The sequence below is a fragment of the Nannospalax galili genome, unplaced genomic scaffold, assembly GCF_000622305.1.
Source record: "Nannospalax galili isolate Female #2095 unplaced genomic scaffold, S.galili_v1.0 scaffold124, whole genome shotgun sequence".
Lineage (NCBI taxonomy): Eukaryota > Metazoa > Chordata > Mammalia > Rodentia > Spalacidae > Nannospalax > Nannospalax galili.
In genome coordinates, this window is record NW_008352485.1 from 1,455,149 (window position 1) to 1,482,888 (window position 27,740).

General features: G+C 47.2%; 1 protein-coding gene across 2 annotated transcripts in view; it reads left to right on the forward strand.

Annotated features, from left to right (window-relative positions):
- The window catches only part of Lrrk1 (leucine rich repeat kinase 1), a 167,975-nt gene that overhangs the window by 106,971 nt on the left and 33,264 nt on the right, over positions 1–27,740 (forward strand). For both annotated transcript variants that reach the window (XM_029554304.1, XM_008849539.3), the window contains exons 11-23: positions 2,084–2,196; positions 4,348–4,424; positions 10,378–10,507; positions 11,366–11,478; positions 11,896–12,110; positions 14,624–14,788; positions 15,358–15,530; positions 16,590–16,710; positions 17,073–17,232; positions 19,104–19,380; positions 21,818–21,989; positions 24,689–24,852; positions 25,283–25,422. In XM_029554304.1, the coding sequence (XP_029410164.1) occupies positions 2,084–2,196; positions 4,348–4,424; positions 10,378–10,507; positions 11,366–11,478; positions 11,896–12,110; positions 14,624–14,788; positions 15,358–15,530; positions 16,590–16,710; positions 17,073–17,232; positions 19,104–19,380; positions 21,818–21,989; positions 24,689–24,852; positions 25,283–25,422 (2,020 nt within the window). The remainder of the gene's footprint in view (positions 1–2,083; positions 2,197–4,347; positions 4,425–10,377; positions 10,508–11,365; positions 11,479–11,895; positions 12,111–14,623; positions 14,789–15,357; positions 15,531–16,589; positions 16,711–17,072; positions 17,233–19,103; positions 19,381–21,817; positions 21,990–24,688; positions 24,853–25,282; positions 25,423–27,740) is intronic.

A 27,740-nucleotide genomic window follows, 5' to 3' on the forward strand; every position in this document is an offset into this window, starting at 1 on the left:
CTCCAGGGCTGTTTGTGGGTCTTCAAGCTGGCTGTGGGGCCCAAGACCATCTCCAGAACAGGGGTTTGTTAATATTCAGTAAAGGTCTCAGGGCCCATCCTTGGGAGAGGAGGGTCATGGTAGACTCATACATTACGCAGGCAAAGTGGCTATGTTGGAGCACACAGGTGCTGCCTCCAGTCTTGACTGACCAGCTGCTCAGACCATCCAGAGTTGCCCAAAGGTATCAAGGGTCACTTTAACATGCATATCTCAGAAAGGAGGGGCATCAAGTCATGAACCAACATGTGACAAAGAGAGGAGCCCACACACATACACAGCCTGGGCAAGGAACCCACACACATACACATCCAGGGGAAAGGAACCCACACACATACACAGCCTGGGCAAAGGAACCCACACACATACACAGCCTGGGCAAAGGAACCCACACACATACACATCCAGGGGAAAGGAACCCACACACATACACAGCCGGGGGAAAGGAACCCACACACATACACAGCCGGGGGAAAGGAACCCACACACATACACAGCCGGGGGAAAGGAACCCACACACATACACAGCCGGGGGAAAGGAACCCACACACATACACAGCCGGGGGAAAGGAACCCACACACATACACAGCCGGGGGAAAGGAACCCACACACATACACAGCCGGGGGAAAGGAACCCACACACATACACAGCCGGGGGAAAGGAACCCACACACATACACAGCCGGGGGAAAGGAACCCACACACATACACAGCCGGGGGAAAGGAACCCACACACATACACAGCCGGGGGAAAGGAACCCACACACATACACAGCCGGGGGAAAGGAACCCACACACATACACAGCTGGAGTAAAGGGAGCCACCCAGGATCACTGCTGAACAAGAATCCATGTCTCTGCTGCCCACAGGGACCTCCTGGCCATGAGTTCTTATCCATACCACCTCCCTGTTCTGAGTCTGTCATTCACACCAGTACCTTGCAGTGTAGACACAGCCAGCCCAGAGGGATGGAGCCTTGCAGAATCTTATCACTGGGCTCTGTGGAAGTCCTGTTTACTCTTGGTATCCTTGTCCTCCACATTGCAAAATTGGAAAGCCTTCACATCTCTAACCTCAGCCCTGGGCCAGGCACATGGGGAGGCCTTCATAGAAATTCAGAGGACAAATATCATCCCAGTTCTGAGGGTGAGTGGTGGTGTCAGCCCTTCAATAAGGAGAAATAAAGGCCCTCAAGTAAGGACTTCGGTGTGGTACACCAGTATGGTGGCCCAGAACCATAGAATTGTGGATAGGATCTGTGATGATGTTCTTAGGAAGCATTACCGTGTGTCTCTGGTACTTCCATTAAAGAAAGATGTTACAAGTACCCCTCTGTGTGGGCCTGCATACAGCAGGGCACAGGGATGTGAGGACCGCAGGGACCCCATGCTGGACATCTGAGAACATGTGGCTGGGGCAGGTCACCCATGGTATTGGTGTCTCTCTTCCTTTGTCCCTGAGACTTGGAACCACCCAAGGAGGAGGTCACCAGGAGGTAGCAGGTACTCAGCAACACACTGCTCCCCTAGTGGTACTGTGTGTGTACCAGGCAGGTACCCTTCCAGGAGAGGCTTACCCCTAACTATGACTCTTAAAAATCTCTGATCTTGGGCTGGAGAGACGGTTCAATGATTAAGAGCACTGGCAGCTCTTCCCGAGGACCAGGTTTTGGTTCCCAGTACCCATATGGTGGCTAAAAATCATCCATAACTCCAGTTCCAAGGAATCCAAGCCCTCTTCTGACCTCCACAGGCATTGAACACATGCAGTACACTTATATACATGGAAGCAAAATACTCATATACATATAATAAAGATAAATAAAATACTTGACCTTGGGATGTGCTTAGATTTCTATTCTACACTGGTCTCTCATCCATCTTGAGGGAAGGGCTAAACACAATGTCTGTCAGCTCCACCTGAAACAATTTGGGGAGTTTCATAAGTAGGAATAGGCTGTGTCTTGTCAGGGAACTAACTGATATCTCGTAGTCTCCTCTCTTTTCATATTTAATGCCACCTTTACCTCTCCCTCCTCCCAGGCCCTCATGTTCATGAGGTTACAGGGGAACCAGCTGGTGGCACTGCCACCTCAAGAGAAGTGGACTTGCAGACAACTCAAGACCCTGGACCTCTCCAGAAACCAACTCGGCAAGTAAGCAGGGGTCTCTTTATCCCCAAATGTGTTTAGAACCACAGAGAGGGGTCTCCACGTCCCCAGAGGTATACAGAACCACAGAGAGGGGTCTCCATGTGCCCAAAAGTGTGCAGAACCACAGGAGTGTCTCCATATTTTCAAATGCGTGTATTGCTGCAGTGAGCAGACCCTGGAGAAGGCACCTGAGCCAGCTGCCATACCACACTTAGAATGAGATGGCAGTCTTACACAACAGAATAGCTGCTCACAACTGTGGAGGCTGCAGGTCTGAGATCAAGATGTCAGCAGGTCTGGTCCCTCCTGAGGCCACCCTCCTTGACCTGCACATGCTGCCTTTCCTGTGCATTTCTGTGATCTTCCTCTATGTTGTCAGCTTCCGAATTGCCTTGTTCTTTAAAGACACCAGACATATTGGGTTAGGGCCCATCCTAACAAACTCATGTCAATTTAATCACCTCTTTTAAGATCCTACTTGTTGAGTATCCATTATTCAAAATGCTTGTGAACAGACGCATTTCGTTTTCTAGATATTTTTAAATTTTGAAATACACACATATGCATAGACCCAAGTCTAAACACAAAATTCATACATGTTTCATACAGTCCTTACACGTATAGCCTACTGGCAATTTCATGTAATACTTTCAGTGCACCTGAGTTTTAAAGGTGACCCAACTCTGAGTTCAGTGTGGAATTTTCTCCTTTTGGCCTTGTGCCAGTGAGCACAGAGTTCTGATTTTGGAGGAATTTGGATATTAATCTTTTGGATTAAGGATCCTACCATGTGAGTTTTCCTGGGAAAGGCAAACAAGTATCAATTCCCGCAGGTAGGACAGACCAAAGAAAAATTCCACCCAAGTCTAGCTTGAGGAACTAATGAGGGTGACTCTAAGGCAGCCGTATCACACCAGCATAGGTGTCCGCTCACAAAAGCTGCACCCCCACCCAACTTGGGGCAGCTCTGCCAGAGCGTTGTCATCATCTGAACCCCTCCCAGCAACAATTGTTACTACTTATATAACCTTGGGGGTGGGCAAATCTTGTAACTTTCATGAACTTCCTGAGTCTTGTAATTTTCTGGGTCCAGTGTTCCAATTCAGAAGGAAATAACTTCACAATAGATAATTAACCCATTTCCAAATACAGTCATTTCTGAAATCCTAAAGGTTAACACTTCAACATATGAATTCTACAGGATGCTATGCAGCCATGACAGGGCCCTTCCATCCTTAATTGTTAAAATCTGGACCATCTTGTCTCCACCTCAGCCTAGACTTTAATTCTACAATCTTTTTTTCCAGCCACTGATGAACATGTGTATAGGAGGAATAAAATGCACTCATCCAACAAAAAGTGAAAGGTTGGGTATGAGCCCTGGAGAGACCAGGCCCTCGGGGTCATTGGCTGGAGGTCACTTTGTAGCATCTCAGCAGACCATACACCCAATGGCAGCTTCCCATAGGCAGTGTGCGATGTGCCAGACATGGGAATGTGCCAAGCACAGCAATACTATTGCCTGCCTGAAGTGGGAAAGTCAGACAATAGGAATCATCACGTGTGCCATTTAGATCATCCTTGCTAACTGCTTCTCCAAAAAGGTCCTCAAGCGCCATGTAAGCTGCAGGGAGCCAAACAGCTGCTGGAATTTTCTGCCTTCTCCACGGTTCTAAGTTATATGGCCAGAGACAATATAGTGATGTCTTTGTCATACTGTCCCCAATTCTTAAAATCTTTTTATTGAGCTTTTATACATTTCATACAGCAGTCCTTAATCAAATTTAAACCCCCTCTCTCATCCATGCCTACACACACACACGCACACACACAGGACCTCAGGTATTCCACCATATATGTTAATCCCTATCCAGTAAAGTATTTGTACATTCGGTGCAAGATTTCCTTTAGTGCAGATTCCTTCACTGGAGTCTTGTCAGCCTATCTAGAGATCAAAGAAGCTTTTTGATAGACACTACTGCAGAATCTCACAACTGGTCATACACAGAGAATAAAGGTCTGAGAGACGACCAGTCCTACGTGCCATATCTACAGTTGAACCTCTACACCTAAGGCTCATGGAGCATACCAGAACAGGGTGTAGAGAGGAAACTACTGCCCTCAAATTTTGACTGTACCTTTTCCCCTCTACAGAAATGAAGATGGGCTTAAAACAAAGCGTATCTCATTTTTCACCACCAGAGGGCGCCAGCGTTCAGGGACTGAGGCAGGTATGTGCTGGACTGGGAAGATGGTGGGATGGGGAGATGAGGCACAGCTGGGTAACCTTGTTTCTACTCCACCAGACAGGGACTCATCATAGGTGGGACTTTTCCCTTCACTTTTGTGTTGGCATCTCAGACACAGCCATGGTCAGCTGAAAGGTCTGCAAGTGAATGTTGACTGTTACACAGCCACCTCTGTGTATGCCAGTTTCCTATGGCCCTGGCTTCCCACCCAGAGCCCAGCAATGCTAGCAGCTATCTGCTACATGATAAGCACCGTCCTAGAAAGACATGTTACAAGCACAAGAGGCTCAGTCCTCATTTGAAGTATCCAGTGGCATCCATGTTGCACCATGTGGAAATGGAGGCTCCCTACATGCCTCAGTCAGCTCAGTTTGCAATAGCAAAACACCATAGATCAGCAACTCACCCAACAGACATTTATTCTCACAGTTCTGGAGGCTGGAAGCCAGGTCATGGTGCCCACAAAGTTGGGTTCTGGTGGATCAGAACTTTCTTTCTGATTTGCCAACAGCCACCTTCTCACTGTCCTTACATGATGGAGAAAGTCTTTCACTTCTTATAGGGATGTTCCTGTCATCATGAAGACCCCACCCTCATGACCTCAACTAAACCTAGTAGCTTCCCAAAAGCCTGTCTCCAGGTTAGGAATTCCTGACTTGTTCTAGGTCGTGTGGCAGAACCAGGCTTCAGCCCAGATTGTGGTAGTTTACTCCAGGGATAGGACTAGTGATTTTAAGTCCTTCCTGCTAAACTGTGGTATCTGCTGATGTCCATAAGAGGCAACAGTCACATTGACCTCGAAGGCTTAGGTTGTAGAAGGGCTTGAGTTTCTCTCCTGTGCTTAGGAAGTGGCCTTCCAGAGTTTGTTCTTCGTAAGGCCAGTTTGAGGTGGGGGGAGGTATCTATAGGGAAAGATTCCTCTTGTTCTTGCTCTTCTATGATGTTCAGGGAAAGCCATCCCCCCCATGAAAAACAGTTGGGCTTCCTCCTTCACCTCAAGGCCAAGGCTCCATTCATTTTCCTTTTGCTATAATTGTGTGTGTGTGTGTGTGTGTGTGTGTGTGTGTGTGTGTGTGTGTGTGCAGATGGCAGGTACATATTTGTGTAGCCCAGAGAGAACAACCTTTTTTATTTGACATGCTCTCTCACTGGCCTGGAGCTCAACAGCTCAACAAGCTGGGCTGACTTGCCATCGAGTCCCAGGAATCCACCTGCCTCTGCTTCCACAGTGCCGGCATTACAAGTGTGTCCTACCATACTCAGCTTTTTAATGTGGGTTCTGGGAATCAAACTCGGTTCTTATGCTTGCAAGGCAGACATTTAGCAGACTGAACCATCTCCCCAGTCCACACTTTTTGTAGTTAAAGACTTAATTATTTTTATTTTTATGTGTGTTTGTCTACCTCTATGTAAATGTACCACTTGCATGCCTGGTGTCCATGGAGGCCTTAAGAAGGTATAGAATTTCCTGGAACTGGAGAAATGGTTGTTATCTGCCATGTACTCTTAACTGCTGAGCCATCTCTCCAGCCCCCTGCTTTATTTTTAATAATCACATAGTAATTGTGTGTATTTACATGGCACAATGTACCATGCACAATGATCAGATGCAACTGGCGTTTCCGTCACTTCAGACTGGCATTTTTTTGTGTTGGAAACACTTAAAATCCTCTCTTCCAGCAAGTTTGAAAGATACAATTAGTTGTTGTCAATGACAGTTCCCCTGCAGTGCTGTAGAACATGAGTAGTTACCCCTCCCACATGGCTGCACCCTTCTACCTGTATCTACCCTCTTTGTGTCTCTCGGTCCCTGTCCCCTTCCCAGACTCTGTTAACTGCTATTCTGTTTTCTATGTCTGTGATATCTACTCTTTGATCAAACCTGAGGCTTTGAAACCAACTAAACTCACAGAACTGTCCCTCAGGATGCTGTTCCATAGAACAGGAGCCAACATTTAGGTTATTTTTTAAAAGTACTGGAACTTTCCTTTGGCTTGAAGGGTTGAAACTGAGTAAAACAGATGGTGTGAGGTGGAGTTGAGAAATGCCACAGAGGTCAAGAGAGTTCGCAAGAAGTGAAATACATAGTCTGTCCACCTGTTGTACTTTGTGATGGTCTGGTGTGTACATGTGTATACGCACAACATGCTTATCGTTCAGTTGTATATGATAGAACATGTAACACACTATCAGTGGAACAGAGTCCAAACCTAGGCATAAATAAATACAGTCTACCTCACTGGGCCTGTGACATCCACTTCTGTGTGTTCAACCAACTGTTCACTAAAAATACTAGAAAAAAAAGTTGCACCTATACTGAATCTACAGACCTTCTTGTCGGTGTCCCCTAAACACTGCATTGTAACAACTATTCACACATTTACACTGTGCCAGTTTATAGGTCATTTTTAAATGATCTGAAGTACACAGAAGGATGTGTGGGGTGTTTGCAAATATGTTTGCATGTGTTTGTATATTTACATAAGAAACTTAAGCATCCCTGGATTGTGGCATCTGTTGCAGAGGGGTAGGGGAAGGCATCCTGGAACCAGTTCCTCAGCTATATTGAGAGACAACTGTAAGAATTTAAGATATGGAGACAGAGCGATGGCTCAGCTGTTAAGAGCACTGGCTGCTCTTCTAGAGGACCTGGGTTCAGTTCCAAGCACTCACATGGCAGCTAATAACCACCTATAACTCCAGTTCCAGGGGATTTGACACCCTCTTCTGGCCTCCATGGACACTGCACACATGTGGTGCACTTATGTATGTACAGGCAAGCACTCATACACATAAAATTAAAATAATAAATAAAATATTTGTAAAGAATGTAATACATGACAAAGGTGGCATTGTGATTTAGTAGAAAAGAATGCTTTACTGTTTTAACAAATAGTGTTGGTATGACCAGCTAGGAAAGGAGAAACACAACACTTGGGAGGGTGAGACAGGAGGATCCTGCAGAGGCTACATAGTGAATTCCAGGCCAGCCTGGGTTAGTGTGAGAGCATGTCTAAAAAAAAAGTATGTGAATTTTCCAGTGTTAATTCTTCTTTTCTGTTTTCTTTTTTATCCCGTCCTTACACCAGTGATAATAACGTCCTATGCATAACAGGATAAAAAAGAAAACAGAAAAGAAGAATTAACACTTTAGAAAATACTTGTATAATCTGGGGTTGGGGAGACCTTTAAAAGCTAGCTGGGATTATAGGGTGTGGGCCACCCTGACCTCAGAATCACTTTTAAAAGCCTTAAATCTCTGACTCTGTAAAAATTGAAAAGTTTTGTTTAGTGAAAGATATTATAAACAAAGGTATCATGCAAACAGGCTGACATGAGCTATTTGCCACAGAAATCACTGCAACACAAATTGGCACCCAGGTCTCTAATATACAAAGAATATGATAGACATATCAACCCCTTTAAGAAATATAAAGACATAAAGTTTGGGGAAATAAATCCAGACAGCTAGAAGACAGATGCAAATATCCTTTGCCATGCTAACAGGGAAATGCAATTATGAATTTTACAACCAGTTCTTTTTGTTTTGCTTTGTTTTGTTTTTTCTTGCATACTCAGATGGAACTCAAGGCCTCAGGCATGCTGAGCAAGTGCTCTACCATTAAGCCATACCCTCAGCCCAGCTGGTCTCTGTTTAAGTGAAGGGCCTTAAGATTTTAGCAATTGAGTGCAGATGTAGGGATTTTACTTGGAAAGACAGAGAAACACTATCTTCTCCTGGTACCAAGTAGGAGATGCACATGTGTGTGGGCTGAGAAGGATCTTGGTCACTCAAACCATTTGCTGGTGACTGACCTTGTGTGCTGGGCTCACTGGACACGTGTCTTGCACTGGAACATGTGGATCTTTTCAGGGACCAAGTTTATGGCACTGGCCTGGCAGGTAGGCCCGTCACTCAGTGGGGCCAGCCACAACCTCTCAAAACTGCCACATAGGAAAGTCAAGGTGCACAGTGAGAAGCACTGTAGGAGAGTCAGGCAGCCAGGTGAGGAGGCCACACCTTGAAAGGTCCCCTGGCCGAGGGTGGCCATCGCATTGGCAGATGAAAAAAGCCACTTGATTTTTCAATTTCATCATGAAGCTTGAGGGCCACCCCTGAGTGTAATGACCAGTCCTCTTTCTCAGTAGTGTTATTCTCTCAGGGCTGTTGACGTAGAGGTAAAGAATTATCTATAAAAGACAACTTGTTTGCAGATGGATAGTTAAATTCCAGGGAGATTTACATACATCCAAGTGGTCTTATTTATGCAGTTGGCCTTGTCCAAAAATAATTTGGATAACAGTTTTTACGGTAAAATTCAGACCAGTGGAGTCATAAATAACTTATGAATAAATAATAACAGCTCATAAATACCTTGAGCTGCGTTCTCCCCAGCCCTAGTTTCCACAGTTTTCGACAGCTGGCCGGGTGTGTGACAGGTGTTGCCTCTGTTTCGAGCTGTGGCTCCTTATTACTCCCATCCGTCACTTAAAGAACTTTCATAAACACCAGGGTGAAACTTCAAACTTGGACAGCCCCAAGGCCAGGTGCTCAGACTATTCCCTCAGCAAGCAAGAAAGCCAACCCCTCTCCTAATAGATGTTCTCCCAGGAAAATGTGAAGCCCTTTCATTGAAGCAGGGAAAAAGAAAGCTTTTTTGAGCATCTTTCTACAGAACAAGGTCTAGAACAAAGCCATGTTCACAAGCCTGTTGCGGCTTAGTTCCACAGCTGCAGTAAGGTCCACCACAGTCACAGCTAGCTGGGCAAGTTTACTAATCAGTGATCTTAGCAGTCTAGCCTCATCTCTCCCAGAACATTCTCATTGCCTTCATTACTGCCACTCCATAGGTGGAGACAAGCCAGCGCTGCAAGGGGTGGTTGTATCTAGGTAACTGAACATGTTCAGCCCCACAAAAGAACGAGGGCCTCTCTATCCTCTACATCTTCTGCAACTGGCAAGGCAGCCAAGAGGGGACTTTGGCTCATCTTGGAGTCCCTGATTTCCTGTAGGCTATCCAGTCTACTCTCCCTGCCTGCCAGAGAAGGGGTGGGGGAGATGCTTCTGCAGTCTAAACATTTGATTCCCACTAGTGTGTATTTCCAGGCTCTGCATGGCATTCTTCCTCAGCACCAATGCTCCAATGCTGTGGAAACGGCAGATTTGACGTGATCTTAATGATAATCTCATATTTTGCCTCATGAATAAAGTTGCTTGAATACTAAAGAGCTGGCTGGTTATTCAGAAAGTGATATTTTAAGCAACATTTTAAAAATTAGCCCATAACATTATTTCTTGATTAATTAGCCTTTTCAATTGAAGAAGTAATACATGTACATTGTAAAACAAAATCTCCAAACAGCATCAAACAGTGTGGGGTGAAGACTCAATCCTCTAGTAAGTTCTTTCTCCACATTTGACTATGGAATTTCATGGTATTTGTGTGACATATCTGTATTTGTGTGTGTTATGTATCTATACATGCAGATAACACACATGTGCATATCTACAGATATTTTCTATCATGCCAACAAGCCTTCTCATGACCTGGTTCTGCACGTGGCTTTTTCAGTTCTCCAGAGAACTTGAGTGTCAGCTCATTCCCATATATGTGACCTGCTCTGTGCCTTGTAATAGCACATTATTCTATTGAATAACCAATCCCCTTCTGACATGTGGCAGTGGAGGACACGCTGGCTGTCCTTTCCTTGTCCTATTGCAATCAGTGTGCCACTCAGAGATCCTGTTCTCACATCCTTGTCACACAGCATGTAAGGATGTCTGTAGAATTAGACTTGCTGGGAAGGGAGATGAGTACTACAGGTTTCCTAACATGCTTTCCAGATGTTGCAGCTTTGTCTACCCACCTGACTTTCACACTGCAGTCGTCTAGAACTATTTAGAAACACAGTCTATTTTGACATTTCTTTGCAGCATGTATGTTAGAATTTCCAGCTTTCCTAAGTGAGTCTTTGGAAGTCCTTTGTCTGAATGACAACCACCTTGACGCAGTTCCTCCTTCAGTTTGCCTTCTCAAGAACTTATCAGAGCTCTACCTGGGAAAGTGAGTACATGTTGAGCCAGGTGCCAGCTGGGGGAGGCAGACATCCTTCCTTAAACACCAGGGGTCTGGGCAGAAAGAAGCCACTCACTTACTGAGAAACAGTAGCAGGATTTGCAGAACTGGGTGTGGCACAGGAGGTTGGGGGGAAGAAGATGAATGGCCACCCTTTGTTGCTTTGCTCAGAGTCCAGTGAGGAGAGCCACTGCCATTCACATATTGAACACTCACTGCCTGCCAGATCCTACTGGGGACTTTAAGCAGTGTGCAAAACTTGAGCACCATATAAAGTGTTACATTAATATTAAAAATGCAATATCTTGGGGTTGTAGAGATGGTTCAGTAGATAAGAGGGCTTGCTGCTCCTCCAGAGGACCAGAGTTCAGTTCCCAGCACCCACATCAGGCAGTTCACAACTGAGTGTAACTCCAACTCTAGGTAATCAGACACCCTCTTCTAGCCTCCATGGGCATCATCACACACATGGCATACACTCACACAGACACATACACATATACACATAAAACAAAAACTTAAATGCAGTGCCTTTTCAAGAGGAAGCAGTGGTCATCTTGATGTCATTAGTAGAAGAGACAGGGTAAATTGTGGGATAGTGGGACTTACTTTGAAGCTGAGGGGATTTGTAGAAGAGTACTTCCATTTCCACCACTGATGATCCAGGGGGAAAATATTGGAGTTAGTGTTTAAATAGGGCACTTGAAATTAGGGACCAAGGTGTAGGCTTGGGATGGAGGCTGACAAAGGCTGACAAAGGCTGCAGGCTGCAAAGGCTAATAGGAGATGTGGGCCTGTGTGTTTGTTGCATGTGTGTGTTCTCTCATGATGGATGGTTGACTTTAGCAACCCTGGCCTCCGGGAGCTCCCTCCTGAGCTAGGTCAGCTGGGAAACCTCTGGCAGTTGGATATTGAAGATGTGAACATCAGCAACGTGCCTGCAGAGATCAGGAAAGAAGGTAAAATTCCTCAGCCTTGTTCCCTAGTCACTGCCTTGGAAAAAATCAGTCAGGTCCCCTGCTGGTACCTAGGGATGGAATCAGTGGGTGAATGCACCTTGGGGCCCAACTCCAGCCTCAGTGTTTGGGAAGATGCTATAGAATTTTCTCTAAAGCAATAGCTACCAGTCTTGAGATTGAGAATGAGTGAACAGTTAAACGATGGCTTCCTAGGCAGCAAGGACATTGTCCTTAAGTTCTTGACATTCGCACTTAACCCTTGGGGTGTTTATTATCACCCCTTCCCTCTCCCAGATCCCTCAGCACACACAGAATTGTCACAAATTCTATTTGTGATAGAATTTGACCTCCTATGTGAGCACATTCCCTCTGTACATCAGCTAGGTGTTCACTTTCCCCTTTTTCGATTTCACATAGGCCCCAAAGCAATACTGTCTTTCCTGCGTGCTCAGCTGCGCAAAGCAGAGAAGTGCAAGCTGATGAAGATGATCCTCGTGGGCCCCCCACGCCAGGGCAAGTCCACACTCCTGGAGATCTTACAGACGGGGAGGGCCCCCCAGGTGGCACACAGCGAGGCCACCATCAGGACCACCAAATGGGAGCTCCAGAGGCCCACAGGCTCCAAAGCCAAGGTCAAGGATGTTGAACGGACAGTCCCTGTGGGTGGGAGGGACCTCCCTATGGGCCCTTCTTTATCCCCAGACATCCCAGGTGTTCTCAGCCTTGTGTCCAAGGCCCAAGGTGTTCTGTGCTGCTCCAGACCCCAGCTCCTGCCAAAAGTGACAAAGCAATTCTTTACATGACCTTGTAGTTTTTCTATCTTAATGAAGTTGAGGCTCTGGGCCAGTGGTTCCTAACCCTGCCTGTTCCCTGGATTCCCTTGGGTGGGGAGGGACTTTTAAACACAGCAGTGCTCAGCCTTCAAAGCTGGCTCAAAGACTTATATTCAAATGGGGTAGGGTAGGACTCCCCTAAGGCTAAGAACAAAGGCAATGAGACACCCCAGCATCTATCTCCCCCCACCCCCTAGCAAGGAAGCTGAAAAAGTGCCCCAGGAGTTAATCACTTGTCCTCCCTGGTTCCTGCATTCATTCAAGATCTGAAAAGTCCCATTGTATATCTGACTTAAAATGAACCCTTTACCAACCCATTCATCATCCTCTTTTTTCCATTCAGTACCACGCAATTGGAAACAAACTTTTCTTTTCTCTTGAAGCAGAAAAGAGCCTGTGGAATCTTGGGCATGGTGCTTGCATTAGTTAGTTTTGTGTTGCTGTGACCAAAATATCTGACAGAAACAATGTAAAGGAAAAATATTTATTTTGGCTCATTGGCTCAGAGGTTCATCCCGTGGTTACTTGGCCACAAGTGTTGAGAAGAACATCATGGCCGTGGGAACATGTGATGAGGACAGCTGTTCACATCATGGTGGACGGAAAGCAGGGAGTGACAGGAAGGGGCTAGAGATAATAGATCTCCCAAGGACCTGCCTCCTGGTGACCCACTTTCTCCATCTAAACCTCACTTCTCCAAGTTTCTAGAACCTCTTCCGAAAATAGCTCCACCAGCAGGAGACCAAGTATTCAAGACAAGCCTCTGGAAAACATTTCAGATTCAAAGCATAGCAGCTCCCCATCATGTCCACAGCATAAGGAGGCTAGCTTCTGAGTTCCACACAAGGCCATCCTTTCTGCTGTTTGTGTCTCCTCTACCCTGTGCTGACTCAGGGATCTGGCTTGCAGAAAGGTTTTTAGGGTAATAATGACCATGTCCAGATAGGGCCTGGTTTTCTCCACAGGCCCCAAGTCCAGTGCAATAAGAGGCAAGTTTCATTAGTGTTTTTCCTCATTAAGTCACCTTCCAAATCAGGGAAGATAAGATGGAGAAATGAAGCATGTCCTCTTAAGAACAAGGTCCTGTGGCTACGAGTATGACTCAGTAGGACAGTCCGTGCTTAGCATACACAGAGCAATGGCTTCAACCCCCAGCTCCCAAAATAAAAGTAAGAACAGGGACCTGCCTGGTAGGTTCAGAACAGTGAGATAATGAATACCAGGCACTCAGAACATACAGGCAGTGACTCTAGCTGACTCATGTCTGAAGGTTCGCTAAAATAACCAGAATCTTCTACAGTCCTTTTGGCTTTGCTTTTTTGACAATGACTCAGTCATTGTTTGCTCCCAGCTGTTCTTCAGCAAATGGGTGTCCCAGGCCTGGGGGTAATTTCTTTCTCCTGCCTTCATAAATCTCCCCTCCTCTGGTTGAAGGCCACTGCTGCTCTTGTGAGCACTGAAACCCATCTCTCTGTGTGGCTGACCTTTAGCCGGCTGAGAACAGCTGTCTGCTTTCATCTTTATACAAAACCAGGTCAGCATGTTGTCTGTGTCTTAGAGGCCAAAATGCTGCCTTGTGGAAATAAGTCCTGGTACAGCTGACTGCAGCCTTGGCTTCTCAGCCAGCTCTGAGCTCATGCAGCGATGGAGAAACCGCCGTTTACATAGCCTTCCCCAATTCCCACATCAGGAGCGTTTCCATCCTTGTTGGTGGGTGCTGCTCTGACCTACAAAAGTTTGGGGACACCGCCTGCATCTGGCCTTTACAAGAGGCTGAGAACCATGATGTTATGTGGGGGCCCCCTGAGGCAGACATCTCCCAACTGGGTCAAACAAGACAGAGCCAGCACAATGGCTGGTGATCTCCCCAGACACTCTGCTCTGTTAGCAGCAGATAGAAGCTCCCAGAAGTCCACCTTCATGCCACTGGGCCTGTTTCCCTCACCTGGATTGCTGGTTCCTAAGAGACACTCTGGGGCATCTGTAACTTTTTGGTGGCCATGTCTTTTTTTTTTTTTTAAATATGAATGAGGGTTTACTGTACCATGTACATACAATACCTACAGAGGCCAGAAGAGAATGTTGGATTCCCTGGAACTGGAGTTATAGATGGTCATTAGCTTCCATGTAGGAACTTGGAACTGAACCCAAGTCCTCTAGAAGATCAGCCAGTGCTCTTAACCACTGAGCCATGTCTCCAGCCCCCATGGCCTTATCTTTTTCAGACATATTCCAATTGTCCATTTTCTCATGATTTGCTCACTCCTTGGTCACTCAAATGCACCCCCTTTTGTGCCTTGTTGCTCAAGTAGGTTGAGTCCGTGGAGTTCAATGTCTGGGACATCGGGGGCCCTGCCAGCATGGCCACAGTCAATCAGTGCTTCTTCACCGACAAGGCCCTGTACGTGGTGGTCTGGAACCTGGCACTGGGGGAGGAAGCTGTGGCCAACCTCCAGTTTTGGCTGCTCAACATTGAGGTAAAGAGCCACCAGCCTTTCCAATTCTCTGGTCCCAGTGCACCCTAGGGTTCCATGGCTTCTCTTAGGCATTATGTGGAAGGAACTACAGGAGGGAGGAACACCAAGTATGTTGAAGGGCTCTTACCCAGGGCCCCAAAATCATGTGCCCCCTTGATTTTCATGTGGAGCACTCGAATGCCTCCTTAGGGTTGGGTGGTCTTATAATTTTCCTATTTACCTTTGACTTAAGAACTCCCCTTTGGATATACCCGGGGGGCGGGGTGTAGCACTTCCCTCCCAAGGTAAAGATGCCATTGTCCGGACACAGGTTCCTGCCTCAGATAGTCATGGAATGTCCAGAGGATCAGGCATCCTCCTCTTCATGGACTGAACTCGGCACCCTCTGCATGGAGGGGGAGTACCTCAAATGCCCCTCAGTTCATAACGGGCCCTTGAGGCACCAGCCTACAAGACTGAATGTAGCCCCCTAATATCCAGGGTTGACACACTTGTGCACCTAGGGAGCTGTTTCCCATGCTTTGTCAGGGAACAGATAAAGGACTCAGCTGTGGGGTTCTCTGTTACAGGCCAAGGCCCCAAATGCTGTTGTGCTGGTGGTCGGGACACACTTAGACCTAATTGAAGCCAAATTCCGAGTGGAGAGGATAGCAACACTGCGTGCCTATGTGCTGGCACTCTGCCGCTCACCCTCAGGATCCAGAGCCACAGGCTTCCCAGACATCACATTCAAACACTTACAGTGAGTGTCACTGCCTCCTGCTTGATGCTGCTTCCTTATGTGCTCTGGTTACCAAGATCCTATCTCTCCTGAGATCTGCTGCCCAGTGCTCCTGGGGCTCAGCTGGGCTCCCCTAGGCAGAGAATACCATCATGGGCAGGGGACAACCCAACCCACTGCATGACTAGAGAGTCAAAGCCTAGCTACCTACCCTGTGCTTCCTTCCTGGGTCCTCTCCTCCCATACCAGGGCCTGTACCAAGAATGCACAGCTCCTAAGGGACAAAGAGACACAAACTTAAGCAGCGTTTGTCCCATTGGCAGATCACTCACTGATCAAGGACAGACCCCTGGGGAGGGACATCCCAGTCCTTGCATTGGATCCATCTGTCAGGTCTGGAGCTTGCTGCAGAGTATAAAGAGGGAAGAACAGGCACAGATAGGACCAGCCATCCTGGGTGTGTTCCTATACTTGGCTCTTGTCATTGGACTTTCATAATGGTCCTCACATTGTAGGGGCTGTGCTACCCATTTTTCAGACCATGACACTGAGGCATAGTAAATGAGGTGAGGAGCCCCTGAGGAGAATCAATGTGTGCTGCTACCGTGGCTTTCAGGGTCTCACTGTAAGTTGAATTGCGTAGGCACAGGTAGGAAGGTCAGACTGGGGACCTGTCAGCCTGACACAGAATGTAGAATCAGGCTTTTGGGGACTCCTGGTATGCCCTGAAAAAGCCTGAGAGGGTCTGTAATAACAAAAGTGCTGGTTCTAGTTCAGAGCCACAGCTCCAACAAGAGCCTGTTCCTTCCCAGCTGGCACCTTTGGGGTTCCCAGTACCTCTGGGCTTTACTCTCCCTCTGTGAACTTGACACGATGGGAAGACAGACCAAAGTGACATTGTGAGGCACCCAGCAGAGAGCTGTGCAAGAGCAAGGCCTCCAGAACTTTCCTGAGCCTTCTGAAATGACTTCTCCAGACTTGCTAGTGTTTGAGACAAATCTCCAGGGAAACAGGGATGCTGTGTGCTCCAACACAGAGGGGTGGCATGAAGATTAAGCCCCAGTATTTTTGTACATACAGTGAGATCTCCTGTAAGAGTCTAGAAGGACTGGAAGGACTTCGGCAGCTGATTTTCCACATCACATGCAGCATGAAGGATGTGGGTAGCACCATCGGCTGCCAGAGACTCGCTGGCAGGCTGGTAAGTGTCCCTCTCATCCCATTAGGCCAGAAGGGCCTGCTTCCAACTGTTAGGATCAGCACTTCCCTCCCTCTTTGCTATACGGGACATGTCTGTGTTTAAGGTCAGCAGGGCCAAATGGGAACAGGGAAGGGTCATTTGAGTCTCACAATAGCCCTGGCATTATAGGGTCTGTTGTCACCCTGTATGTGTGTCTCCACAGAAGGCTGAGTAAGTGATACTCTGTCTCCTTGTTGCAGCTCCCATACTTTAAACAAGTGTCCTCTGGCCCAGGACTGTGATGACAGGGTGGGTGGGGGCTGTTGGAGCTGGCAGCGCCCCTTTGGACCTGAGGGACTTAGCCTCACCTCACCTATGCCCAGATCCCCAGGAGCTACCTGAGCCTGCAGGAGGCAGTGCTAGCCGAGCAGCAGAGCCGCAGCCTGGGTGATGAAGTACAGTACCTGACAGACAGGCAGCTGGAGCAGCTGGTGGAGCAGACACCTGACAATGACATCAAAGACTATGAGGACCTGCAATCTGGTGGGCCATGAGCGGGCACCCAGGGGGCAGGGGTGTGGGTGACTGCAGGCCAAGCAGAAGTCCAAAGCCTTTGAGGAAGGTGGAAAGAGCACCAGTGAACTGTAGAATCTTCTATACTTCATGTTCCACCTTGACCTTCAGCACAACAGGCGAGCAGGGTTACATGAGAGCGCCTGTGACTATCTGGTGCTCTGCCTGCTTTCAACCTTCCCCCAACACCCCCCATACACTTTCTCCTTGCTGTCATCTCTCCCACCTGCCTGTCCTTCCTTAGAGAACACACAGGAGCAGAGTGAACTTGTCACCACTTTCCAGGACTTCAATCCAGGAACACAGAGGGGAGTTAAACAACCAATACCAGTTCTCATAATTGGTGGCATTTAGAGCCTAAAATGTTACCACAACCACTGCAATGACAAATATTAAACCATTGCCCCTGGAGAAATACGGGGTTAGGTTCCTTCCAGCCTCTGGTCACCCTGTCATCAATGAATCAATATATACCCTCATTTTACATATGACTGTTCTATACTGTTCCGGTTTCATTTCCATTGCAGTGGCAAAATACCCTGACCAAAAGCAATTTATGGGAAGAAAGGGTTTATCTGGCTTACAATTCTAGGTTACAGTCTCTCACTAAGGGGAAGTCAAGGCAGGAAGTCCAGCAGCCAGTCATATCACATCTACAATCAAGTGCAGAGAGAAATCAATAAATTCTAGCTGCCTTCTTGCTCAGTTGCTTGCTAGCTTCTTCATTCTCATACTGCTCAGAATCCCCTGCCTAGGGGATGGTGCTGCCCACCAATGGGCTGGGTCAATTAGTGATCAAGTCCATCCCCCACCACACAGACACGGACATGCCCCCAGACCAACCTAATGTAGTTAATTCCTCAGTTGAGGCTCTTCCCAGGTGATTCTAGATTGTACTAAGTTAATGATAAAAACTAACCAACACATATACCTTAATGTATTATTGATTCATTAACACTCAGCTCACAGCAGTGGCCCCTATAGTTTGTGCGTCAGCAATGCTTACTTGATGCACCTATTTTCTTTGTAAGTCACATCACAATCTTGCACTTAGAAACACTAGACAATTCTAGCCCCATGTTTGAGGGTCATTTTAAATAGCAAAATTACCCAAAATGCATCAAAATTTAAAACATGGCACTAAATAGATTACAGAAGGGACACTCACAAGATGAGAGCTAAAATAAGAGGCAGAGCAAGGCCTTGCTCAGCCTCAGTTGGGGATATGCACAGAGCCTGACAGATTTTTCACATAGCTCTGTATGCATCTGCATGACCACAAAGCACCCCAGGTGTTATCTGGGGGGTTCACAAATAAATTTCAACAACTAAGAGAATGTGCAGATAATCAAAGAATAGGGATTACCTGTGACTGCTTGACCATCAGCTCAAGTCATTGGCAGGAGTCAAAGTGTTTCACCAGGAAGCCTAAGCTCAGGCTGCCCACCCTTCCTGAAGAGCTCTGCATGCCAGGAGTGTTGGTTTCTTCCTGGAAAGAATTAGTTACTTGGGGCTGGAGAGATGGCTCAGTGGTTAAGAACACTGGCTGTTCTTGCAGAGGACCCGGGTTCGAATTGCAGTACCCACATGGCAGCTAACAACTGTCCGTAACTCCAGTTCCAGGGGATCTGACAACCTCTTCTGTCCTCCACGGGCATGACACAACACGGGTGCACCTACCTACCTGCAGTCAATATATGCATACATATAAAATAAAAATAATAAATATAAAAAAAGAATTAGTTACTATGCCCCCACTTCGCCTTGGGAACAGGGTCACCACTGAGTCCCTTTTGCTCTCTATTTGACTTTGACACAGCTTCTTCCTCCCCTCCCTGCAGCCATCAGCTTCCTCATAGAAACAGGAGCCCTGCTGCACTTCCCAGACACCAGTCATGGCCTGAGAAATCTCTACTTCCTTGACCCCATTTGGCTGTCTGAATGTCTACAGAGGATCTTCAACATCAAGGGCTCTCGTTCAGTGGCAAAGAACGGCGTGATCCGAGCGGAGGACCTCAGGATGCTGCTGGTGGGGACTGGCTTCACGCAGCAGACTGAGGAGCAGTACTTTCAGTTCCTTGCCAAGTTTGAGATTGCCCTGCCTGTTGCCAATGACAGGTGAGTCCACAGTCTGGAGTATGCAGATGACCAGAAGGAGTAGGGTCTGAGGCCTCTAGTGCCCTGAATGAGATTTCTGGGGGTCTTGGTTATCACCATCATGATGGCTAGCTCCTGGGGATGACCTATTGCCTGGCCTGGGACAGTAGGGTCAGCTGGCCCCACTCTGGCCACACTGTCCTTAGTGCCATGGGCTACTCTTTTCAGGAAGTTGAAAGAAATTCACTTATTGAAAAGGTTTAGAAAACTGTGCAAGAATGCCATTAAAAGTAGTTTGAGGGGGTTTGCATTGGAGGAGCTGGCTTGCTTATATCATGACTGAAAATAGTCTGTGACAAAGGTACACATGGCAGTAATACAACCTGGCCTCAGAATGCACTCTGTAATGATGAAGTCACAGGTAGCATTGGCATGGATGCCGAGAGTGGCTGGCTCAGTAGGCCCAGCTCTTCCCAGTCCTGAGCCACAAACAAGCCCTCTCTCCTCCCCTCTTCCCTTCCTTCTCAACACCTGCTCCTCCCTCCATTTCCCAGGCTTTTCATGTCTCACAGCCCCCCCCCAATTGCCCCTCCCGGGCCTCTACTGAAATTACCCCCAGCAGTCAGATCCTCAGTTCTGAGCAGCCTTCTCTACATGATGATTCTGCTAGCTTTTGTCTTGAATCCTCCTCAGCAGGCCCCCCCACTGCACTCGGCCCAAGCCATCCATCTAGTCATTGGTCTAGTCATTCCTACACTATCTTGCAGGAAGATCTCCAGATTTCATGAGGGGATTCCCCTCTAGAACCATAGGCCTGAGCCTCCATATTGCTGCTTCCTGACAGACTTGTGTTGCTTGACAAACATTTCCAAACCCCTCTTTTCTCTCCTCTGTTGCCTTGTCTCACTGGGCACACTTCCACACTTTCTCAAGTTCTTCTCTGTGCTCTCAACACCTGCTTCTCACTCCATGACTAGGATAAGAAGTCATTTGATGGGCTCAGGCTGAGGAAGCACAAATAGGCTCTGTTGAGGGTCTCATCTTCAGGAGAGGGACCCTGAACAGAAGAACAAATAAGGTATTTTCTGGATGTGAGGATGTAAGACCAGATGTTGAGATGGAGAGGCAGGATAGGGAGACAGGCATCAATCCAGGTGGCATGGAATGCCCTTCACCCAGGACCTGAATGGGCTAAAGAAGACCTAATGCCTTATTACCTGTATGCACTAGGTCACTTGTACAGCCCTTGTCCCACCTCTCTAACTGTCCCATTAGGTATCCTTCCCCCAGCCCACAAGGCTCAAGACACTGAGCCACCAAGTCAGGGCTGGGATTTACACCTATGTGTTGGGGGCCCCTAAGCTGTCATTGAACTTCCTTATATAGTCATCCCCTGTAGCCATTGGGGGATTGGCTCCAGCACACTGTGATGATACCACAGTCCAGGATTCTCAAATCCCTTATACAAATGGCATAGTATTTGCATAGGACCTACACACACCCTCCACATACTTTAAGTCATCTCTAGGTATCTTTAAGTGCTCCGTAAATAGTTGCTAGGGGAGTACTTACAAGAAAAAAAAAGTCATGTTCAGTAAAGATACAAATTTTTAAAAATATTTTCAGCCCAAGGTTGGTTAAGTCCATGGGTATGGAATTCATGAATTTGAAGGGACAAATAACATGTTAGGTGAGTCTCTTTTAGAAAGTTCTAAAGATATTTATTGGACTGAAATGGCTTTATTTTAAGAGGATTTGGAGAGCTAAAGGCAAAGCCTTTGTTAAGAAGAGTCCAGCTTCTGCATACTCAGGGGAGCTGCCTATGTCTCTCCTGGTCTGTGACCACCCTGTGCCTGCCCTGGGCCATCTCTCAGCTCACATCACACAGTGGATGCCAGTTTCCAGATGCATTCTTTCAGGGTCTTCCCAGCTGTCAGCTGTTTTGGATGACAACAGACAGGAACACCTAGGTCACGTGGTGACGTAACATTGTAAAGATGGCCAAGACCACTTGTGTTCTCATAAAACATCACTCATTTTGTGAAAAATCACCATGTTCTGACTTTTAAAGCAGCCGTGTTGTCGTCATTGGCCAAGAACAATAAACAGCTTTGAAGACCAAAAAAATTACTCTGACCCCAATATCTGTGTTGTCTTCAGAACTGTGCAGCTGTATTTGTTTTCCTCTATCAACCAAAGTCCGTGTTAAGTGATTCTCTCCAACTGCAGCCCAGTTGCTAAAGAAGCAATTCCAATTTTCTGCATCTGGCATTTTTATGACCAGCAATCCCTTCAAATCATCTTTCATGTCTTCCTAGTCTCTCAGGTCCTGCAAGGAGGGCCCTGGCCTCCTGAGCCTTGTCAGCAGAAGCTGCCCCACAGGCACATCTGCAGGAACCAGGGTCCTGCAGCAGAGCTCAGGCCATGCTAGTCACCATGGCTCCCTTATGTGTTTCAGCTACCTCCTGCCTCATCTCCTTCCATCCAAGCCTGGGCTGGATACCCACAGCATGCGGCACCCAACAGCCAACACCATCCAGCGGGTGTTTAAGATGAGCTTCGTCCCCGTTGGCTTCTGGCAAAGGTTCATAGCACGGATGCTGATCAGCTTAGCTGAGATGGACCTACAGGTAGGTCCATGGGAGTGGAGGAAGCTCCTGCAAGCACACTCTTAGGGGAAGAAGACATCCTCTGTGCTAGCTTTGTGGGAGCTGACCGAAGGCTACTTTCCTGCAGTGATATGGCTGATGCAGGGTTGGGAGATAAGCACAGTTCAAATTCATTGACCTCTCCTGGGAATACCAAGTCAGTACCTGCTTAGATAAAAATACCCCCTGCTAGAGCCATGGTTCCAAATGTGAGCCATCTCCAGATCACCTGTAGAGTTTGTTCTAACTAGAGCCAGATTACTGAGCACACACACACACACACACACACACACACACACACACCAGTTCTGGTACAGTAGTTGTGAACTGGACCAATCCAATTATTTTTCTAACCCTTCCCCAAGGCATGCAATAGGTCCTGACTTCAAAAGTGTGGTCCTACTGTCATGGCTATATACCTGGAATCAAAGTCTAATTGACACAGAGCACCCAAATTTTAAATCTTGTATACAAACACCCATGTAACAGTATTTTTTATTACATTGATCTGTGGGTGGGGAAGGGTATGTGTGTGCATTGGTGCATGTGTGGAGGTCAGATGACAACTTTTGGTTCATGTGTGGCAGTCAGAGGACAACTTGCAGGAATGGGTTCTCTCCCTCTACCATGTGGGTCCCAGGGATCAAACTTAGGTAATCAGGCTTGGCAGCAAGCAGCTTTACCCAGTAAGATATTTCACCTGCCTTTATTTTTTTAGACAAAGTCTCACCTTGAAGCTCCAGGTGGCCTCAAACTTGTAGCAATCCTCTTGCCTCAGCCTCCCAAGGACTGCCATTGCAGATATGCACCACCGTGCCCATTTTGCATTGCCCAGCTTTTGTAAGGCTCCCTAGTGATGACAGGCTTGGAACCACTGAGGGAGAAAGTTGACTTGCTTTGGTAAGAGTGAAGAGCCAACCCAAAGATGAGATCCTGTGGGTCCAGCTAGAATTATGCAAAGGCAGCCCAGCAGTCAGTCGATAGTAAATTCATACCAGCCAGTAACACAGAATATTTGCCTAGGGTGGTGGTTCAAAGTAGGGTTTCCAGACCAGCAAAATAGACTTCTCCTGGGATCCTGTGAGGAAGGGATGTACACTGTTTGAGCCCAACCCCAGATTTACCACCTCAGAAACTCCAGGATAGAGCCCAGCTATATTGTTAACTGACGAGCCCTCAGGGGATTTGTAACACACTCTATAGCTTGTGAACCCCTGGCATGCACTCTGACTGTTGAATGCTTTTGACGTTGATCTCTGCTTGAGTTTATTTTTGCCTCACTCTAATTAGAACACCCTTATTGAATTATAACTTCTTGGCTCAATACAGATGTTCTTTGATCTTCCCGTTTTATTAAGATAGGAAGAGAAATAAACGCAGCAGACTGAAAATCAATCGGAACTGCTGCAGTGTGTTTTGTGCTGGGGGGAATCTGTTTCCGGTGCCACAAAAGTACACTGGCTAACAGAGTGGGTGCGAAGGGCTGGCTCTCCTAGGCTTCCATCTGTCCCTCTGCCCTCCAGTTGAACTCTGTGTCCTGTCCTGTGTTCTAAGTGGGAGGTCACTGAGCCCAGCATTGTGGGAGGCTGATCTCATGAGAAAGGCAGAAGCAGGCAACTCAGAGCAGCATCCCTCATTGAAAAATCAATTCGGAAAGAAGTCTTGTTGAAATTCAGATGGAGAACAGGAGAGGAAAGAGTTCAACCTCATCGTTCATCAAAGCTATGCAGATCCCCACAGCAATGGCTCAGCTTTTCATCTGTCAGATCAACAAAGAACCAAGCAGGATGCCCAGCCCTGTTGGGCAGTGGCTGTAATGATAGTCTCATCTTTTCCAAAACCGCTGCCAGAGCCTTAAAACCTTTAGGCCCTAGACTAGTAATCCTATTGCTAAAGGTCTAAACTGAGGGAACCGTATGAAACCAGAGAAATCATGTGTACATTTTTCATGTTCATCATAGCATATTTGAGGGAGTAAAAGAGTGAACCCAAACTACACATCTAATAGAAGTGGTTCAGGAACTGAGGATACTTCCTACCCTTAGAAAAACAATGATTCTTAAGTGAGCTTTTAATGATATGGTAACCATCATGTTTTTAAATGTGTGTGTGTGTGTGTGTGTGTGTGTGTGTGTGTGTGTGTGTGTATGTGTGTGTGTGTTCAGTGATTCACCCTAGCACCTCGAGCATAATAGGCTAGCTCTACCACTGGGCTGCATCTGCAGGACAAAAACATGCAAAATTAGAAACACAATATGACTCAGCTGTTTTTTACACGTATGTGTAATGGGAAAAAATTCTGGACACACAGCTACCCAAATTTTAATGTTCTTTCTACTGGGTGTTGAATTGTTATTTTCTCTGTGTTACATTTTTCTCTCTTGTCCATGTTAGCTAATGTAAATTTTCACTTGTGAAGTGAGAGAGGAAGAAGTCTTTTGAGAACAACCAAAGCCTATTTCCGATCGTTTGGAAAATGTGTTCCCAGGGTACCCTGGAGACCCTTCCAGATCATGGAGCGCTTGACTTGGCAGCGGGGATGAGCAGCAGGCGTGGGAGGCGCGGGTGGGAAAGCAGTGGTGATTTATCAAGATGGGGCCAGCTCGACCTCCTCAGAGCTCTGCAAGGCCCAGTGCGGAGTCCGGAATACTTAAGCAGGGTCTTTTCTCTCTGTCTTTCAGCTTTTTGAAAACAAGAAGAATACTAAAAGCAGGAACAGGAAAGTCACCATTTATAGTTTTACAGGAAACCAAAGAAATCGCTGCAGCACATTCAGAGTGAAGAGAAATCAGACCATCTACTGGCAAGAAGGGCTGCTGGTTACCTTTGATGGAGGCTACCTCAGGTGGGGACTTGGGGAAGTCCACCTACCATGCTGCCATAGCAGTGGCCCTGTGCCAGCCCCCACACAGCGCCTCCCACGTCCAGAACTCTGCTCCTGAGAGGGGTTTATCATGACAGCTTGCTAAAAATGAAGACCCTCTCTTTGAGTGCCCTGAAGGTCCCCACCTCCTCACCCTTCTTCCACTCCTTCAGGATGCATCAAAGGCAGGTTTGGAAACCCCAGTATTTTAGGTCACTCTAGGTGGGGACTGTAGGGGAGTAGGGACAGGGACAAAGCAGGTTCACAAACATAGGCATATAAACAGAGGAGTCACCCCAACATTCTGCAGCTCACAGAACCCCTCAGGTTCCTGGGTGTTAGGACCACCCTTGGAGGCAGGGAGATCAGACTCAGTAGTTTGGCATTTGGCTTTTTCATTTCTGGGTTGCAGTGTGGAATCCTCTGATGTCAACTGGAAAAAGAAAAAAAGTGGAGGAATTAAAATCATCTGCCAGTCAGAAATGAGGGACTTCTCAGCAATGGCGTTTATTACAGACCATGTCAACTCCCTGATCGATCAGTGGTTTCCTGGTAAGAGAATGTTATGGAACCAAGCCTTTGATCTTACCATAGTTCTTTATAAATCCAAGTGGCTACGTCTTTGGAGAAGAAAATTCCTATCAGGATCCAGCCCTTTGCCTGAGAGGTGGGAAGCCAGCTGTGGGCTGAGGCTGCAAAGCTAAAAAAACTGTGACCCACAGGGAATGGATCAGAACTGGCTCTCCTGACTGTCCACAGTATATGGGGGGTAGGGGCAGTAATATTCTAGGTACCACACATGGCCCGAAGGACATGCTCAGTATGAATCATAAAGGTGTCTTGTGTGCATTAGACAATGGACCTGACATCAGACAGACCCAAAGGTGGAGCTCTGCCCCTGGTATAGGGGCAGGGAAGGCAGGGGCAGAGCTGCTAAGGGGCCAGTCCTTGTTCCCTGTATGTCCCTATCCTTTCTGGTGGTGCTCAAACCACCCATGTAGTCCTTCTCAGACTCTTTGGATCTGTTTGCCCATTGACAGTTCACCCAAAGAAAATACTTTTTGAAGTGAAGCCCTTGGGGTCCTCTGTTTTGCTACTGGGGTAGAAACTCTGTGCAGGCTTCAGGGACAAGGCTGTGAGGACAATAGCAGGGAGGCAGCTGTGGGGAGGAGCCTACTGAGTGAATTCTCTGCCTCTCAGCCTCTGGAAACCAGAGACCAAGCAATGGAGGATAGATTTGGGATCCCTTGCCAATCAGGCAAGCCTCTGTGAACTGACCCCCTCATATACCCAAAAGCCCAACATCCCAGGAGGGCATTTGGAAAGTGCTTAAGGAAGTGGCAGGATGTCACTCGATATACATCCTAGACATTGAGGTCTGGCTTCCTTCCCTCAGGGGTTCCTTGTGTGCTTGAAAGGGTGACCAAGATGGAAAATGACTTAGAAAGACTCTCAGATAAAGCCATCCAGTGTGAATCAGGGTGACTGGCAAGCTCTTGACCATTCAAGGGGGCTCTTTAGACACAGCTTCCCACCAGCCAGTACCCTGCCTCAGCAGGTGTTGGGGGATTTGACAGGTAGGCCTAATAGATGGGCACCTGAGACAGAAAGGTCTCAGCAAGCTGAGACAAGGTGTCCTAGAGCCAGCACCATGAGCCAGTAGCCAAGAATCCCTCCTGACAGGATTCCTGTGAATGTCAGATGCACCTAGGAAGCTCTAGAAATTCACTTGTACAAAGCAGGTCACTGTCCTGCTCCAGGGAACCTCAGAGGGTGTTTCTTAGCACCGTCTAGGTCAGAGGCACACAGAAAAATTCTACTTCCTGATAGGGGAACCCATATCAAATGACCAGCTTTCCTGTGATCTTTTGTACTCATCCCCTGCCTTACATTTCCCCTCAGAACATCCTAGGAGGCGTAAGTCTTCTGTTTTCTAATTTGCACTAACTGTGGTTAGGATAATAGAATGTAGCTCAGATTCAATCCTAGCCATGAAGACAGAGTCCCCATCTCTTTATCTTGCCCTCTTCTGTCAGTCTTCTTAGGACATAAGACCCTTTTGCTCGGAGTCTAGACCGTGGGGTAACCCCTCCCTGGCAAATCCTTTAGGATCTACTATTGCACTGTCATGTCCGAAAAGTCACCAGAAGCCACGTATGGTGCTGCATGCTGTAATCCCAGTACTCCGGAAGTATTAGTCAGGATTCTCATGTTCTCTAGAGTAACAGAATTGATAGAATTAGTACATCACACACACACACACACACACACACACACACACACAAGCGGGGAGGGGGTTTATTAGGCTGACTTGCACACTATGGTCTGGATATAGCACAATGGCTGCCTCATACTAGAGAGGCCAAGAATCCAAGAGTTGCTCAGTCCACAAGGCTGGATGTCTCAAGACCCAATCTGATGCTGAAGACCTAGAGGGTTCCTGGAGAGCTGCTGGTCTTCAGTCTACATTAGAATCCAAAAAAGTTGATTCAATATTGGTGAAGGAGTGCTACAGCAACAAGACAGATAAACTTGTCAATGAGCGTGAAGACAAGCAGGCAAAAACAAAAGTTTCCTTCTGCCATGTCTTTTTATATGAACTGCTGCAAGAAGTTGTCACCCACATTTAGGGTCCTCCAGCTTCAAGTAATCTGATCAAGAAAGTCCCTCATGCCAGGCATGGTAGTGCACGCCTTTAATCCCAGCACTTGGGAAGCAGAAGCAGACAGATCTCTGTGAGACTGAGGCTAGCCTAGTCTACATAGCTAGTTCCATGCCAGGAGACCCTGTCTCAGAAAAAAAAGGAAGAAAGGAAGGAAGGAAGGAAGGAAGGAAGGAAGGAAGGGAGGAAGGGAGGGAGGGAGGGAGGG